Consider the following 18,252-nt stretch of genomic DNA (forward strand, 5'->3'; position numbering starts at 1 on the left):
ACACAGGTGGTACAATTTCATAGTGTTCCTAATAAATAATAAATAGTGTCATTGCCTTGACACACTTTTCGTAGCTGATTATTCAATAGGATCACTTTACTTGTATAGGTAGTCACTCATGAAGGCCAAACGATAGTTTAGTGGATATTTGGGTCGACGAAAATAAAATAGAAAGTGTGTGAGAAATTCTAAACGTGTGAGTCGTGTGACTTTTGAACATATTATAATTGCAATACCAGCAACAAAAAATACATTCCGCGCTGTAAACGCCTGTAAACGTCAAAACAATTATTTAAAACTAGCTGTTCCCGCGAGCTTCGCTTCGCCTTAAAAAGTTTTCCCGTGGGAATCCCGGGATAAAAAGTAGCCTATGTTCTTTCTAAGGGGCTAGACCAAATTTAATTCCAATCCGTTCATTATTTTTAGCGTGAAAGAGTAACAGACAGACAGACAGACACAGTTACTTTCGCATTTATAATATTAGTTAGGATTATAATTGGAAATCTATTCTGTGGTTTTTTAAAATATACAGTTTCAATAACTGTATGTAGCTATGATGTAGCTGTATGTAGGTACCGATGACTGTATTTAATTAACTACAGCACATTCAGTAAGGTTATCGCGAAAACAAAAGGAAGTTTCAGGTTCGATCACAAAATACTATTTGAACACATCACATTAAAACTTACTTCTGTGTCAAAATCGTATAAAAATAACATCTCTTTACTTTTTTTTTTAGATAGTTATTGTTACATATTATGGTGTGATGTAGGGCATGCAATACCGGAACTATTTTCAATACCGGTATTGAGTTCCGGTATTGCAACTCAATACCGGGATCCCGGTATTAATACCGGTATTAGATTTCCTTGTAATAAATGGCATATATTGTGATTAAAGGTCGTATAGGTCAAAATAAAAGGAGAAAAAGCAATGAAATTCAGTTTTTTGTAATAGATTTTTACGAGAATTGAGTATTAGAGTTTAAATTTTACAATAAATTTTTATTTTTACATCCAGTGTCCGTTTACGCATGGGCAACAGTAGTATCAAACGGCCGAAAACTGCATCAAACGGTTGGAAACAAGTGCGCTTTCACAGTACATAGGAATACTATATCTTAATCGCTTTATTATAGCCTAAAAAAGTCCAATTCCGGTATTACTTCAATACCGGTATTAAATTTCAATACCGGTATTGAAAAAAGCGTGAATTTTGTCCCTGATACCGGTATTACGAATACCGGTATTGCGGTATTGCATGCCCTAGTGTGATGATATAAGTAGCTGTGGAAGAGATTGCTTTTAACGAAAAAACGGCATATTTTGCAAACTGCATAAAACTTCAATACTTAATGTATTTGTTTTATGAAAAAAGTAAAAAAACTATTGTATCAACAGTAGGCTTGTAGGTATTGAATCATGAACGGAAGATGACGTTATTTTGGAAAGCCATTTATAATCTTAATTCATTTCTATACTGATAGTGACTATTACGTTATAATATTTAACAATTTTTAATATCTTATCTTAAGCTACTTAATCCACCACTGCTGTATTTTCATTATTAATACGGATGTTTGATTAGAATGAGCCTAAACCACTCGTTCATCAGAAATTTACATACTTTACGATTATGACCGATTGACCGTACAAGATAAACCTGATGGCATTTCTTACACTGCCCCATATCACGTTGCGTGTTGCGTGAATTTTATAAACGCATAAATAAATAATAAAAATAAATATGTGGGGAGATCTTACACACGGCCATCCGACCCCAAGCTAGGCAGAACCTGTGTTATGGGTGTCGGACAGCTGATATATTTACACAAATACATAGATAGATACATACTAAATATAAATATCAACACCCAAGGCAAGTACAAATATCTGTCTCTAAACAAATATCTGCCCTAGCCGGTAATCGAACCCGGGACCTTCGGCATAGCAGTTAGGGGTCACTAACCACTACACCATTCGGTTAACGCATGAAACGCATGTACCTAGGTAACATGCGTTTTCTTTGAGATGGACTGTGCATGTGCATGTTTTCTCAAAAATGATACAAGTTACAAGCAACGTTCGCACATGCATTCACGCAACATGCGGCGTGTTGCGTGGTAGTGTGGGAACCGCCTAAAACAAAACAGGTAAGTACTTATCAACTATATACACGATATTCAGCCTGAAGACCCACATCCAGTATCAGCACTCATGTAGAAATAACTTAAGTAAGTATAACAGCCCTCTATTTTCTACTGGGGTAAAAAATAAACCTACATTTATTGAACTGAGAATACTTACTACCACAGTAGGGGGGCAAACGAACTGAATATAGTTCAAGGAATAATGCACATAAAGATTATACGGCTTCATATACAATTATACATGTGGGACCAGGCGGTGGAAATGAGAACCAAGCTGATTTAATCACTGAATCTCGTTTATTTTAGTTAAAACATCTTTTAAAATAATTATTTATATTTGAGCACAACTACATTTTGCTAATCCTCCATTCATCCCGTCAAACTTCCTTTCATAGACAATCGATGCTTTCTTCCTTTCTTCACACACTCTGAGGCGCGAGCATAGGATTCGATACTATTTTCGAATCTACACGAAGGGTCGCTTTTACCAAACGCGAAACGTATTTAAATCAAATTTTAAATACATTTTGTACCAACTGACAGACGTATGACAGGCTACTAAATACGTTTAGCATTTGGTGAAATTCCACCTAACATGGAAAAAACAAATGCCACTTTTGGAACTAACAAATTTGCCTTAGATTTTGACAGTGACATTTGACGATACGCAACGTAAACGGAGGTTTCGAATCCTGTGCTCGGGCAACTGTTCATCCAAATAATAATAAATGATAATGTTCCATTCCTACAACTCGGCCATCCTGCTTACATGCTGCCCTCAGCATGTGCATTTAAAACAACTTAAATGATTAACCCCTTAACTAATAAACATAAACAAATACGGCATTACACCTTAACTAATAATAATAAACAAATACGGCATTACAACTTAAAACACACACATTCGTCAGCATTCGTTCATCACTTTTATCTTTCTTTCTCCGAATATCACTTCCTTTCTTTTCTTCTTTCTTGTCTTCTTTCTTTTCATCTTCTTTTCCTTCTTTCCTTTCATCTTTTTAATCTCGTGTATCGATTCTCTTCTTATTTTTCTTCTCTCGTTTGTCACTCGCCTTCTTATCCTTCTTCGCCTCGGTACTACTTGATTTCTAAACTTTTTCACCTTCCTTGTCTTTCTCCTTGTCACCGGCACCAGAGGATTAGAATATTCTGAGTAACTTCCTTGAATTATACCCTCTCTCAACCATTCTGCTACTTCTTCCTCCACTAACTTCTCTTCCATCGATGATATACGCGTTGGCCACTGTGCTTCAGGGATATAATCTTTGAGATTAACCTTCATATCGATTGGTTCATCTCTCATTGTCTTCATTTCATCGTCGCTTTTTACAATATATACATCGTCTACAATAAGGTTAACGTCATTTCCATTATCTATCAACATATTTACAGATTTTTCGCAAATTTTCATCAGTTTCTCCTTTTCATTATGCAAACTTTGTTTGTTTACATCGTCTTCAAAACTGTTTGACATTGACATTTCTTGGCTGTCACTCTGTTCTTCTGGTTCTTCTTCACATGAATTGTGTCTATGGTTGTCATTTTCTTCTTCTGGGTATCTATGCTCGTGCATTTCCTTGCTATTTAATTCATCAGGAAATTCGTTTTGTAAGGCGGCATTTAGTTCTTCAAATGTTTTGTACGTCTCCTCCGATCTCAGCCACAACTGAGCCGTACCAACGAGCGACTGTCGAGCGACAATGAGTTTCTGCCGGGCATTCCATCCGAATATCTCGGCATTATCTTCAATATCGGCGGCCCACTTCGCCGAAGAATACGTCGTATCTTCTCCACTGAATTTTGTTATTCCGCAGAATTTGTCGTTGGACACCATGCTACCAAGCATTGCGTTACTTCTTCCGTCGTTTCTTGTTTGCGTCGTCATTTTTAGTCTTCGTCTTCAAATATTTAGTGACTAGCGACCAACTTTGTCACCAATCACTTTTTCCAATTAATTTCGTCGTATTTTCGTCTTCGTCTTTAATGGCCGTCGTCCTGTGTGCTCATCACGCGTCGTTTTTTTCTCATTTCCACGCTCGATCCCGGACGAGCCCCCAAAATTGTGGGACCAGGCGGTGAAAATGAGAACCAAGCTGATTTAATCACTGAATCTCGTTTATTTTAGTTAAAACATCTTTTAAAATAATTATTTATATTTGAGCACAACTACATTTTGCTAATCCTCCATTCATCCCGTCAAACTTCCTTTCATAGACAATCGATGCTTTCTTCCTTTCTTCACACACTCTGTTCATCCAAATAATAATAAATGATAATGTTCCATTCCTACATACATACATACACACATTATAGAAACGGGTCGTAGCATTTATTCAGTGGTGTTAAGCCGTAAGTATATACCTACATATAGGCATAGACTAATACCTACACTAGGTAATATACTTAATATTATCCTGTCTTCGTCGGAGAGATTTAATTCTTCACTATGTAGTAGCCCTGCTACGCGCTAAGCCTATCGCACAAGTTTAAGAGGTAGAAAGAAAAAATAAAACTAGGTACTTTTTCGATTAGTTAGTCTGGCCACACTAACAACAGTCTACCTGCCAAACCGCCACCCGTTTAAATTCATTCTTGTCCGTGCGCGCGCGACGTTCGCACAGGTTCCTACAATATTTAAACATGTCAAAGCGAAGTCATGAAAGTGCTACGCAAGGTGAATCTCGTGAAGAGAGATGGCTAAGGAAGTTGAAGTTATAAAAATTGAGTGCGAAAAGAAGTCGGCTTGCTGAAAATCAGCAGATATTACCTCCAGTTGAAGGAGAAGTACAAATTGAAGGTACCTACCTATAAAATTTTTACTAAATTTCCGTTGCATTCATCGGAAATGTTAATGTGATATTTATTTTTTTTGAATCCATTGAATTCTTTGGATAATCATTTGATAGTTATAACATCACCTAATGCATTCATGGGTGATGCCATTTTAATATTTCTAAATTCCCGTTGCATTCATCGGGTCATCATATTTGGGGGTATTTTTACCTTAGACACTGGACAGATTTTCAAAATTCTTAATTATTTTGTTGTGCCTGTTGTATTCATCGGGCGGTAACGGTAACAAGTTATTTGAACCTACCCACCAATATTTTTTATTTGGGTTTTTATGGAAAAAAATATCTATTCGAGTTTTTTTTTTTCGTATTCCAGAACATCCCGAATATAATGAGGGTATATTGGCCGGATCTCAACAGCCCACCCATATAGAAGTTGTGTTACCAGCAGACACCGAAAGAACGGCGCCTATAGATACTGAGGCTGCTGAGTTTAGCGAAATGACGGAAACGACAGCATGTACGAGCCCTAACTGCACTACGTGCTACGTTATTGAGGAAAATATGGACGTCAGCGATTATGATCCCGATCTGTTACGAGAATTAGGAGATGAAGAAGCAGATCCCGCTGAATTCGGAGACGACTTGCAAGCGGATGTTGCCGCAAGATTCCAACGAATATTACAAGATGGTCTTAATAAAGAGGAAAAGGATGGCCTTATTAAGAAATACCCTTATCCTAAAAATGTCCCATTAGCCAAAAGTCCAACTCTAAACCCGGAAATAAGCGTTAACTTAGCGGAGGCGTGTAAGTTAAGAGACAAGAGACTACTTTCAAAGCAAGATCAGCTTGGTAAAACACTTTCAGCTTTGGGAAAGGCATTAACAAATCTGTTAAAAAAAACACCAGATATTCCAGACGTCATACGTACTCTGAATGACGCTGGTAAATTACTGGCAGACTCACATTATGCCGAGACTGATACTCGGCGATCGGTCTTAATACCTTTGATTGACAAATCTCTGGCAGATCCATTTAAAGACAGAAAAAGAGATACTTTTCTTTTCGGAGAAAAACTTGGGGATTTAGTAAAAGACTCACAGGGCATAAAAAAGACAGGCCAGTTCATTCACCCCGCTCCATCAACGAGTTCAAATTTAAATGCAAGAGGCCCATTGTCCCGAGGAAACCGACAGCAGCGCGGCGGCCAGTCGTACCATCCACGAGCCGGTGGGCCGAGAAATGTGCCGATGGGCCCGCCATATCAGAACCGACGGCGAGCAGCTCAGTACACAGCGCAGCAGCAGCCGCCCGCACGGCGCCATGTCGCGCCGCCGCCAGGCCCACCGGCGCCGGCGCGCCGTGCCCCTCCTCCACCGTACCGCCCCTCGACGAGTCGTCGAGCTTAGTGGCTCAACCTCCGCAGGTACAGGTACATTCCGGACGTTTGAAATATTTTCTTCAACAGTGGCAATCTATTACAAATGATGCATTTATATTGAAAACTGTGACTGGTTATATAATCCCCTTTAGTGAAGTACCTCATCAAAATCCAATGGATTGTCCGCGACGATCTTTTGGTAGTAATGATTTGTCAGAAGTAAAAAATGAGATTGATCATTTATTAGACATTAAAGCCATAAGGAGATGTAAAGAAACATCTGGTCAATTTGTTTCAGATATTTTCTTAATACCGAAAAGCGATGGTAGTAAACGATTTATCTTGAATTTAAAAAAACTTAATAAGTATATTTACACTGAACATTTTAAGATGGAGGTTGTGAGGACTGCTACCAAGCTTATGTGTAAGGACTGCTATATGATTAATATTGATATTAAAGAGGCATATTTTTTATTGCCTATACATAAGTCTCATACAAAATTTTTACGGTTTTATTTTGAAGGGAATCTATATGAGTTTCTTGCACTACCATTTGGTTTATGTTCTGCACCATATATTTTCACGAAAATTTTACAACCGGTCTTTGCCCACCTACGATCTAACGGTCTTTTATCCGTTCGTTTCTTAGATGATTTTTTGTGCTTAGGAAAGACTGCTGAAGATTGTCTTAAAAATGCTAATATTACTATACAGCTTTTGACTAGCTTAGGCAGCGTTCCCACTACGCCGGACCGGCAGATCTGCCGCGCCGGTAAATCTGCCGGAAGAGCTAGTGGCTGTACAATTTATATGAAGCTATTCACATTATCCCGGGTCCGGCATTTTTGCCGAGCCCGGCATTTCTACCGAACGTTTTGTCACTACGAATTGCCGGTAGAACGACCGGGCCCGGAGTAATGTGAACGAGTTTGTGCCGGTATCTGTCCCCCGCTCGCCCCGCTCGTGCTCCCCTCGCCCCTGGATGTAAAATGAAAAGAATGGAAAATCTTTCCCGTAAAATAGGGTGTACCCAATGTTTTCTTTTATTTTGCCTTCTATTAAGATACCACCACAACACAACAATTTCGTCGTCCATTGTGCGCGCAGGTCCAAATTCAACAGAGGACTGTCTGAATTTCTTCCGGGATCCGATGTAATGTGAACACTCTGTCCGGTGTCCGGTTTTCCGGCGTAGTGGGAACGCTGCCTTAGGTTTTGTCATAAACTTTGAGAAAAGTAATTTAACTCCTCAAACTACCTGTAAATTTCTTGGTTTTTTGTTAAATTCTAACAAAATGATAATAGAATTACCAGCGTCAAAAAGACAAAAAATCTTGCAACTAATTATTACATTGACCGAGTCAACCAGAATTCGAATTCGTGATTTTGCTCGTATCCTAGGTTCTCTTACCGCAGCATGCCCCGCGATAGTTTATGGTTGGGCTCATACAAAGTCTTTAGAAAGAGCCAAATATATAGCTTTGCTGAAGAATCATGATAATTATGACGCTTTTATGACAGTTACAGATAATTTACGTGATGACCTCCATTGGTGGAAAAACAATATTTTAATTGCTGTCAATTCGATAAGAAATCAAAATTATGACATTGAAATTTATACAGACGCCTCCACAACTGGTTGGGGAGCAGCCTGTGATAAAGAGAAAACGGGTGGCCTCTGGACGACCACTGAAAGCACCAATCACATAAATTATCTGGAACTGCTTGCAGCTTATTTTGGGCTTAAATCTTTTGCGGGTCAGTACCGAAATTGTAATATTCTTTTACGAGTGGATAATACGATGGCTATTTCGTATATAAACCGAACGACCGGGTGGTGTGCAATATCCTCACTTAAATCAAATATCAAGAAAAATTTGGGATTGGTGCGAAGAACGCAGAATTTTTGTATTTGCATCATATATTCCTTTTTCGTTAAATACCGAGGCCGATGGCGAATCTAGAAAAATTAATGTTGACACAGAGTGGGAGTTAAGTTCTCAGGCATTTGCAAAAATTGTTCTACTATTCGGGGAACCATGTATTGATTTATTTGCTTCACGAATAAATACAAAATGTCCCTTATATGTATCTTGGAAAAAAGACCCGTTTGCATATAATATTGACGCCTTTACGGTCGATTGGTCGCAATATTACTTCTATGCTTTTCCACCTTTTGCTTTGATTTTGAAGACGTTAAATAAAATTGTTTCTGATAAAGCAACAGGGATTGTAGTTGTCCCTCTATGGCCATCTCAGCCATGGTATCCGTTTTACATGTCTTTGTGCATCAAAACGATTGAGGTATTTTCTCCTAGTAAGAATCTGTTATCATCTCCTTTCAGGTCAACACACCCGCTATCACGCCACCTTTCCCTGGTAGCGTGTGTGTTATCCGGGAAGGGTTCCGTAAACAAAACGTTCCAGAAGAAGCTTTAGAAATAATGCTTTCTTCGATATCGGATAATACTCGATCTCAATATACTACAAGTCTTAAATTATGGTGGATATATTGTCATAAAAATAATGTAGATTTTTTTAATTTTGATTTATCATTTTTATTGAAATTTCTTTCGGATTGTTTTGAAAACGGTTCATCATATGGAACTTTAAATAACCATCGCTCTGCGATATCTTTAATATCGACTACTAGTATAAGTGATGAACCGAGACTAAAGCGATTCTTTAAGGGAATATTTAGGCGAAAACCGATATTTCCACGTTATGATTACACATGGAACCCTAGCATTGTCTTAGATTATTTGGATACTTTAAATAATGATTCAATCAGTTTAGAAAAGTTAACAAGAAAACTAGTTATGTTATTAGCATTGTCAACAGGACAGAGGATGCAAACTTTATCTTATATAAAAATATCGAATATGAAAACTTTTGAAGATCGCATTATCATTACGATTAAAGACATGATTAAGACTTCCAGAGTTGGGAAAGCTCAACCAGTTTTGAATTTGCCTTTCTTCCATCCTCGCCCGGGTATTTGTCCAGCCTCTACGCTGCAGAAGTATTGCTCGGTTACTGCCTCCATACGCTCAAGCTCTGAGGATCACCTAATCCTAACATATAAGAAACCTTACAGACCAGCTACTTCGCAAAGCATGGGGCGCTGGATAAAGCAGACCTTAAGCGATAGTGGTATAGATACCTCAATTTTTAAAGCTCATAGCACAAGGCACGCATCAACATCTGCTGCTTCTAGAGCTGGCTTAAGTATTGACGTGATTAGAAAGACAGCTGGTTGGTCTGCGCAGTCAGCTGTCTTTGCTAATTTTTATAATAGACCGATTATTGATTCAAATACCAGTATACTTGATTGTTGTACCATTAATGATAATATGTGATGATTTTGTAAATAAATCTAGATTAAGATTAACCTTTTGGTTTTTTTTCTTTATCTTTTTTGCAACATTGATTATGACTTCTCTGAACATCTACATAGTGAAGAATTAAATCTCGAAGGACGAAGACAGGATAATTGAATGATCAAACGAACTTACCTAAGTGAAGTTCGATCTTAATTATCCTGTCTTCGTCGGAGAGATTTAAAGTCCCACCCTAACCCAAGGTTCAGTGATAAGTGATAACCCACTTTTATTCCCTTATATAATCAATGTTGTTATATGATACTCCGCCTACTTAGCTTACTCTGAAATAATGAATTTAAACGGGTGGCGGTTTGGCAGGTAGACTGTTGTTAGTGTGGCCAGACTAACTAATCGAAAAAGTACCTAGTTTTATTTTTTCTTTCTACCTCTTAAACTTGTGCGATAGGCTTAGCGCGTAGCAGGGCTACTACATAGTGAAGAATTAAATCTCTCCGACGAAGACAGGATAATTAAGATCGAACTTCACTTAGGTAAGTTCGTTTGATCATTCAATTATAGCAGCGAGACAGCCGCACTATACTGGAGCCCGCCTTATGGGCCGATTACATCTAACGAGTACAGTGGTGAGACAGTATCCTCGGCTGATCCTCGACCAATGAACGGCTAGCAAGTGACCGAGCGCGCGGCCGAGGACACTGACTCGCCACTGTACTCGTTAGGTGTAATCGACCCATTACTCTGATCCTTTCAAGTCCAGCTCTAGTGTTTGTCCCGGCCGGAGATTATGACCGTGGGCCCGTGGCTTAACAATGCCAGATTTTCGTGTGAGGACTCCTTTCTTCACGTCAAGACACAGAGGTAATGTATGTTTTTTAATCTCAGATACTAAATTGACAGATTCTGAACGGTTCATCAACAGTCGATTTTCCCGCGTCTGAGTGACGTATCGTTCTGCTGGCTGTCCTGCCTCATCTGTTGATGAACCATTCAGAATCTGTCAATTTTGAATCTGAGATAAAAAAAAAACAGACTTTAGCTCTGATGCACGTAATTTAAAACATTAGCAAAACCACCCACTGATATTCAGTTTTAGTTTCAAAGTATTACGTCGAACAAGATCCCGTAACATCTGTAACCCAGTTCCCTTTCAGATTTTTCAATCTGGGTTATGTTTGTTTTCAGAAGCTGTAAAACAGGATTCGATTACTGTCGAATTGCACTGAAAATAACTACCAATTGACGTCAGATAACGTTATACTGTAAAAGTCGTTACGTTATATTTCCCTTTGATTTCCTTTGGGAATTCAGGGATGTATAGTACAAAAACTATATTTAAGTGCTGTGGTACATAATGTAGAATATTGCCTTATTTATTCCATAAGTCCAGTAAAGTTGTGTCTATTGTATATTCTCAACTTTAAAATTAACTGTACAATAAACGAAAAAATCTGCAATATTGAAGTACTTACAGTGCATACACGTACTTACCAACTAAAAACGAAAATGTATATTGTGTATTTACACTTTTTTTATTCGGACTATTTTTTAGCAGACAAACGACTGGGACTAACTGGAGGGTTACTCTATATACTTACTGTCGAAAAAGGAACAAATATGAGCTCTCGTGAAATCGTCATGTTTAATACAACGACATAGAGTCGTGGCTCGCGCAGCAGCGCTCCAAAACTTTGTTTTTCATCATATAAAGTGACCCCCCCTGAAAGTGACTCCAACTCATTACTGAAAGCGGCTGAAACCGGATACAATCAACGCAGCACAATGTTTCATAAAAAAGGCGGTTTTCTCCGCTACTCATTGAGTTTAGAATGTCGATTATTCTTAAATTGATGTGTTGGGTCAACTTCAATTAAGATGCAAACACACTTGCGAGCAATGAAAATGTTCCACCCACAAAATGCCGACACCAAATGACCCCATTTTTTTAACACATTTATTTTGAATTTAAACACAATACTTATTAACGTTTTATATGCTAATATTCTGATGCGCTGTTAAATGTACTTCAATATTGCAGACGCCGTCATATAAGCTTAGCTTTACCTTTTCCGTTTAGGAGTAATTTGATGCTATGTCAGTGGAACTTTCGCATTGCTCGTGAGTTTTTTTTGCTGGTGTACCTTTAATTGCTATCTAAAAGTATCTACTTAAGGGTTTTAATTTAATTTCAGCAGCATTGGCAGTGGAACATTATCATATATTTCACGAATATCGTTTATAATGGGTCACATGCAGTTCTTATATGGGCGTGTGGGACTGTTGTGGGTGGAAACTGGTACTGCCAGTTGGCAGGCTGCTGAAAGGCAGTACAAATCCGGTCCAAACAATATTATACAGGGTGTTGCAAAAAGGGTATACTAAGCCGAAACCTACATGTGCAGCATGGTATATCTAAACCTGAAACTGAAATCATAATTTGAAAATTCGCGGAAAAAAAAAAACATTTTCCATAGAAACTTTGTTGGTCACGTGACTTTTAATTATGGGAAAAAAAATATATTTCTCAAATTTCCAAATTCTGATTTTAGATTCGGGCTTAGATATACCATGCTGCACATGTAGGTTTCGGCTTAGTATACCAATATTGCAACACCCTGTATATACCTAACATACTTATATCATTCGCCATAAGATGTCTCTTATGATAAATTAATATGGGTCCTTTCAGTTTCACTGTATAGCAAATTAATTCATACTTGTCTCTCAACATTGAAAATTGAACAAAGATTATTAAAAAGGTGTATTGTGATAAAAGCGTAGACTTCCGAACATCATCTACTGAATGCACTAATTCTGTAAAATCATTTTTTACGGATCCTCCAAAATGTTAAAATGAATTGCAGCTGTATTTGGTAGCAAAGTATATCAGTACAAAACTGTAAAGCATAAACTACCTACTGATAAAACTGGGTGTGTGGAAAATCTATTCCAAATGGCAAATGGTTTAATTATAATGACCACATTGAATGTACCTATTAGTTGTGCCTGTCAATGAGCTCGTTACGACCGGTCTCAATTAAGTAGATAATAAAGTTAATACTTAGTTGTACCTACCTAATTGTACAATCCACTTCAACACTAACGGCCTCGTTATATTCGTATTTAGCAATAAATATTCTTATTAGTACAGTTCACTAACACTGGGTTGACTAACAGACAGATACACAAACTTACGTCGTACACTTTTTATCGGTGATATAATTCTATAAACACATCGCAAACAATAAAGTTCCTCCCTCTCACATTTAAGGTTTCAGGCTTTTTAAACTAAACTTTAACTTTCGGTCACATAATACCTACTTAATTAGGTATTAATTTATTATTTTACTAGCTGTTCCCGTGAGCTTCGCTTCGCCATAAAAAGTTTTCCCGTGGGAATTCCGGGATAAAAAGTAGCCTATGTTCTTTCTCAGGGTCTATACCATATGTATACCAAATTTCATTCAAATCCGTTCAGTAGTTTTGGCGTGAAAGAGTAACAGACAGACAGACATACAGACAGACACAGTTACTTTCGCATTTATAAGTAATATTAGTTAGGATGTTGCCTTACCAATCATCTTTAAATTACCGAATTAAAATGCTTGGAGGCTGAATCCAGTTAGATCTAACCGATCCAGATGAAACGGCATGACTAATTTCCACGAAGACCCTAATAAAGAGTGATAAAATACACATCAAGCCACAAGGCAAATAAATCTTAATTGTGCTTTGAACTAAAATGTATGAACAATTTCACGAAGAAACGCGAGTCGCTCGGTGACTCACGCGGCGTACGCTGTCGGAACAAACAGTTAAATAGACACGCGGAGATAAATAATAGATTATTATAAGTAGGTAGTACTTACTTAAATTAACTATGATGTAATTTTTTATAGGTAGGTAATATGCAAAACGGCAATTGTATTTATAATGTAGGTAAGGGCTGATTTTTCTACGAATAAAATTGTTGCTGCTACGAATTATATTTAGAGGTAAAAAATGTGAGAGGTCTCACTGTCGTCTCGTTAGTTTGTTCTAGTTCCTTCCGGACGGAGGACCTTCCGATCACTGATTTAATTCCACCTGTTGTAATTAATTTGTACATCCATTAACAGTAACCAACTCCCAAAATAGAGCTGAAATATCTTTTGGAGCGTGTCATACAGTCTTACTATACAGCAATAGTAAGTAGATGCAATATCTCAGCGTTACGTCAATAAAGTTACATTCTGTTTTGATTTATTTGTAGCCACCGCGCATGCGCGTTTCAGCAAGGATGCACTCGGGGGTCACTTTAGCTTGGCAAATAACGTGCTGGCATGCAACCAGTACGTTTCTAGCCACGAGATAGAGTCGTGTTTGGCGCAGAAGCGCTCCTTTACTTATTTATTTTATTTATTCGTTAGCTAGAGTTTGTCTGGAACTGTACTGCAACGAATGCCGGCAACACTGCCCCACAGAGACAAGCGAAAATCGATGTTATCTACGCACATAGCCCTTTCATCGATCATGATACGTACGGAATTATGACTTGTAAGATAATATTCCTAAAATAACTATCTAGGTTTATAATGTATCTCTGTAAACACACAAACTGAATCTTTTGGTGCAACAGGTGGAAAACCAGCTAAGGAAAGATTTTAAGAAAAATCTTTTTGATCTTTAGGTTTGTTTGTAAACATTTTAACTTTGGAGTTCGATATGTAGTACATACTTAGGTAAGTGTAGGTATTGCTACAGTAGGAAAGTATTTTTATCAACTTATTAATAATATTGACACTGTAGAGGAAACTGTTCCGTGCGGCGGCCTCCAAGACGGAAATCAGCAGGATGATTGCCAACCTTCGATAGGAGACGGCACCAGAAGAAGAAGAAGAAGAGGAAACGGACTTTTATAGTTGTAATTTCCTACCGGTGAAAATTCCTGATAACGACTAGCAATGACACACATTTTCGAGGACTTTCTCTTGAAAATGCTTCAGGTTTCAGTGATCTACCTAAGTAGGAACTTTTTAAATGTAAGTTTTATTGAAATATGCTACAATAAGAAAATGTTTAACCTCCGTCCGCAGGAAAAGCTATGAAAGATCTTTTTTAAATCGGTCCACATTTTTTAATATTTGTTACGAGTTTGTTACAAAGATGTAATTTGTTGTGTGTCAAATACATACATATATAATAGAACCTAGATAAATCCTACTATGTATAGTGCCACAAACTTATCTGTTCCGGTGAGAGCGAACTAAATTGGTCCATACCTCATTACTTACTAATGAATTTCATATTGACATGACATAGATTATATGGACCAATTTATTTCGCTCTCACCGGAACAGATAAGTTTGTGGCACTATACCGGTTTTTATTACATTACCTACCCCATGCATGACGTCACTAGTACGTTTAGAAATCTCGTAAACTCCGGCATGATGTGGTGTAAATGAAGTTTATTTTCAGTTTACTACGCATCTACGCGCTATAAACTACAGCATTTATACAGTGTGTTCCGCAAATGTTTGTACAGGGTGTTTCCTTTACCCTGATATTGGATTTGAGTTGACTTTTGTGGTTTATTTGTCTTGTGACGTAGGTGTGATGTTTGCTGAGACTATAGCATTATATCCTGATTATATCTCTGGCAATGTGGCCGCAATGACGTAGTGACTAGTGCCCCGTTAGAGAATAAGTATAAATAAGTAATTATAATTGTAATTACATACTTACTTATTGATTTTTGGGTAGGAATAACAGTCCCAACACTACTAACCCACATTTAGGTGCCTGCCTAGCTGTTCGGATCAGTTGAGGTCAATTATATCTTCTATAATATGTACAACGTGTCCCACAGTGATGGCCACACATAAAGGGGAAGTATATAATATGTTACTATTGTGTGGTCGAAGGAAGTTAATTTTTTATTGAATTTTAACAATAGATTATATTAGGTAGATTTAGATAGGTAATTTAGGTGCAATCTAATGAAATTAATGAAATCTGATTATTCTTTTCCTACTGGAAAAAAGGAAAAACGAAAGCAGCTATTTACATACAGATTTATTCAGGTAGGTTTGTCACAAAACATATCACAGATTTAAAAAAAAAAAACTATGGAACAATCAAGTCTAATACTTGCCTACTTAATTAATACACTACATTAAATGTACAAATATTAGCTCTTAAAATTAATTAGGAAAGACTACTACAATCTAATTACTTTATAACATTTCATAAATTAAAATACTTCTTTACAGAACAATGTACCTAGCCCACTCAGAAAAGTCTGTTGAATCCTGTATAATAAACTTAACCATTCATAAAATTTTCCATTATTTATTTAATAATACGAATTGTTGTCTAACTTCACACGTACTTTAACAACATTACAGTTCTTTGAAACACCGCAATATTCATAATAATATATGAAGCATGTAATAACCAGCAATTCTACTGTAACTAGGTACTGCTATATACATAGTTAATATTTGTATTTACCTTATAATCAAGCATATTTTTCTATGTAAAAGGTATTATGAAACTTACAAACTTAACTACTTAACCGTACTTCCAATTACTTAAACAAAAAAAAATACTTAATAATCTTTAAAAAATACTAAACCGAGAAAGATTATTTTTAACTAACAAGGACAACAAAGTCATAAATTTATACGCGACACAATTCAACCTACAGCTACAATTATTACACATTATGTGTAAGAAACTCAACCATTAGATCTCATTTCAGACTTACTATAGACAGATCCATTAATTATGCAAATTATTAACCAAACACTCTGATAGTTCACTCATCATTTCCGGAACATTAAATTCGAACTACGAACGATCCCATCTCCATTTTCCGTCAGGGCCCGTTAAATTCGGCGGTAAATTCGTGGAAACTCAAATTTCACTCCACTTGGAAATTAATTCCACAGTTAATTGCTACAGCACAATTATCTGCAGGCCCGACGTTCAACACTCGTCATGCTCCGTCAGCACCGGCAGTCTGGACCTAGATCTCCGATGAGACCTGCGTTTTTTCTGGACGATCTTGATGCGTTTGGTTTCCGAGCTGCCATTTTCTTTTTCTTCCAGAATCGGCGGGAAACTGCGCCGCATCCTCCTTGGCACCGCGCACTCCGTGTAGCCGGCCTCCTTGCTCCGCAGCATGTCCACATCCGGACTCATTTCGCTCATCAGGAACCCGTACTTGACATTGACAAGCATGTTGACGGCCAGTTGCATTTATTTTTCTCTTTTCAGCGGCAGACGCGTGCGTTACCGGCCAGAGTTGTTGCCGAACTGTTTTGTGTTTGAATTTATTTATGCAACGCTGACAGCTACTTTTATTTATAGATCGGAGTGCTTTGCTCCACTGTATACGAAAACGCGCTCCTGTAATGCGTTCCATTGTAAACAGGGAAGTGTTTTAACAGATTTTCGATAGTGGGCTACTCTGCGCGTCGTTAATGTCATTAAACATTATTAATTATCTCTTAACAACACACAGCTACGCATCGAGGACTCGTTTGTACACAATGTGTTACCTACTTATGTATGTATGTGTGGTATGTGGTCAGTTACATTACAATACAATGCAGCTGCTACGTCGCAGTTGGGTGTGAATCGATAGATACTGCATGTACTTGTATTATCCAGCGACTAGTTTCTAGATCTGGCTAGGAGCGCCCGCATACGATAGATACTGGATATAGGAACTAATGTAGGAAGATAATTTAGATCCTTATCTAATGATTCACTGTACCTTTTTACGACGAATCGAGATCTTTCGGGTTCACGTTTAGTTTGGATACCTATTTGGACACAGCCCTACCTAGACCTATTTACACTTCTGTGCAGATAGGTCTTCCAAACTTCTCCAAGCAACAGGTACATTATGTTATACCTATGTATGATTTTGATGATGATGAATTTGTTCCTATTAAGTAGATCTCTGAAAATAAAATTCAATAAGTAAGTACTTAATATTCACACCTAGATCACGTGCCTACCCTAACTTGGCATTGTTTTAATTAACGTATCAATATTATGGTCTATCAGTCCATCTTTTTAACTAACGGTACTTGCGCGATACATTCATTAGAATGTTGATTCATGCGGATACTATATAAACTTACACACCTCACAGTAATAAATAAAACATTTCAAACCATTAAAATTATATTCGGTAAGTAAATATATTAATATAATATAATAAATATATTTAGCTAATAAATAAAGATACAAGTATTATGTACTTACAAAATTATAAATTCACAAACATGAATAAGGATTTAGATTTAACGTAAGGATAGGATGACACAGACAGAGTAAGTAGAAGCGTAGTTCGTATATTTAGAAAGAAAATAGGAAAGCAAAGGCTACGAAGATTAATCTTCTGAATATAATAAAGCTTTGAAAATAAAAACATATTTGACAAAGTAATACTGGATAGGTATAAATGCATTTTTATCCTAGATTAAACTTATTTTGACTTATCATCAACAATATAAAAATACAAAAATTTACAATAACAATCGATTTACCTACTTCATCACTTACTTACA

At 37.1% G+C, this 18,252-nt stretch overlaps 1 protein-coding gene across 1 annotated transcript; it reads left to right on the forward strand.

Annotated features, from left to right (window-relative positions):
- The first annotated feature begins 4,892 nt into the window (after window positions 1–4,892).
- Window positions 4,893–6,571, forward strand: LOC119690959. The gene is made up of 2 exons (XM_038107135.2): window positions 4,893–4,967; window positions 5,339–6,571. The coding sequence occupies exon 2, from the start codon at window positions 5,464–5,466 to the stop codon at window positions 6,370–6,372; it is 909 nt and encodes a 302-aa protein (XP_037963063.2). The 5' UTR covers window positions 4,893–4,967; window positions 5,339–5,463; the 3' UTR covers window positions 6,373–6,571.
- The last annotated feature ends 11,681 nt before the right edge of the window (window positions 6,572–18,252 follow it).

This window comes from Plutella xylostella, chromosome 14 (assembly GCF_932276165.1).
Source record: "Plutella xylostella chromosome 14, ilPluXylo3.1, whole genome shotgun sequence".
Taxonomy (NCBI): domain Eukaryota; kingdom Metazoa; phylum Arthropoda; class Insecta; order Lepidoptera; family Plutellidae; genus Plutella; species Plutella xylostella.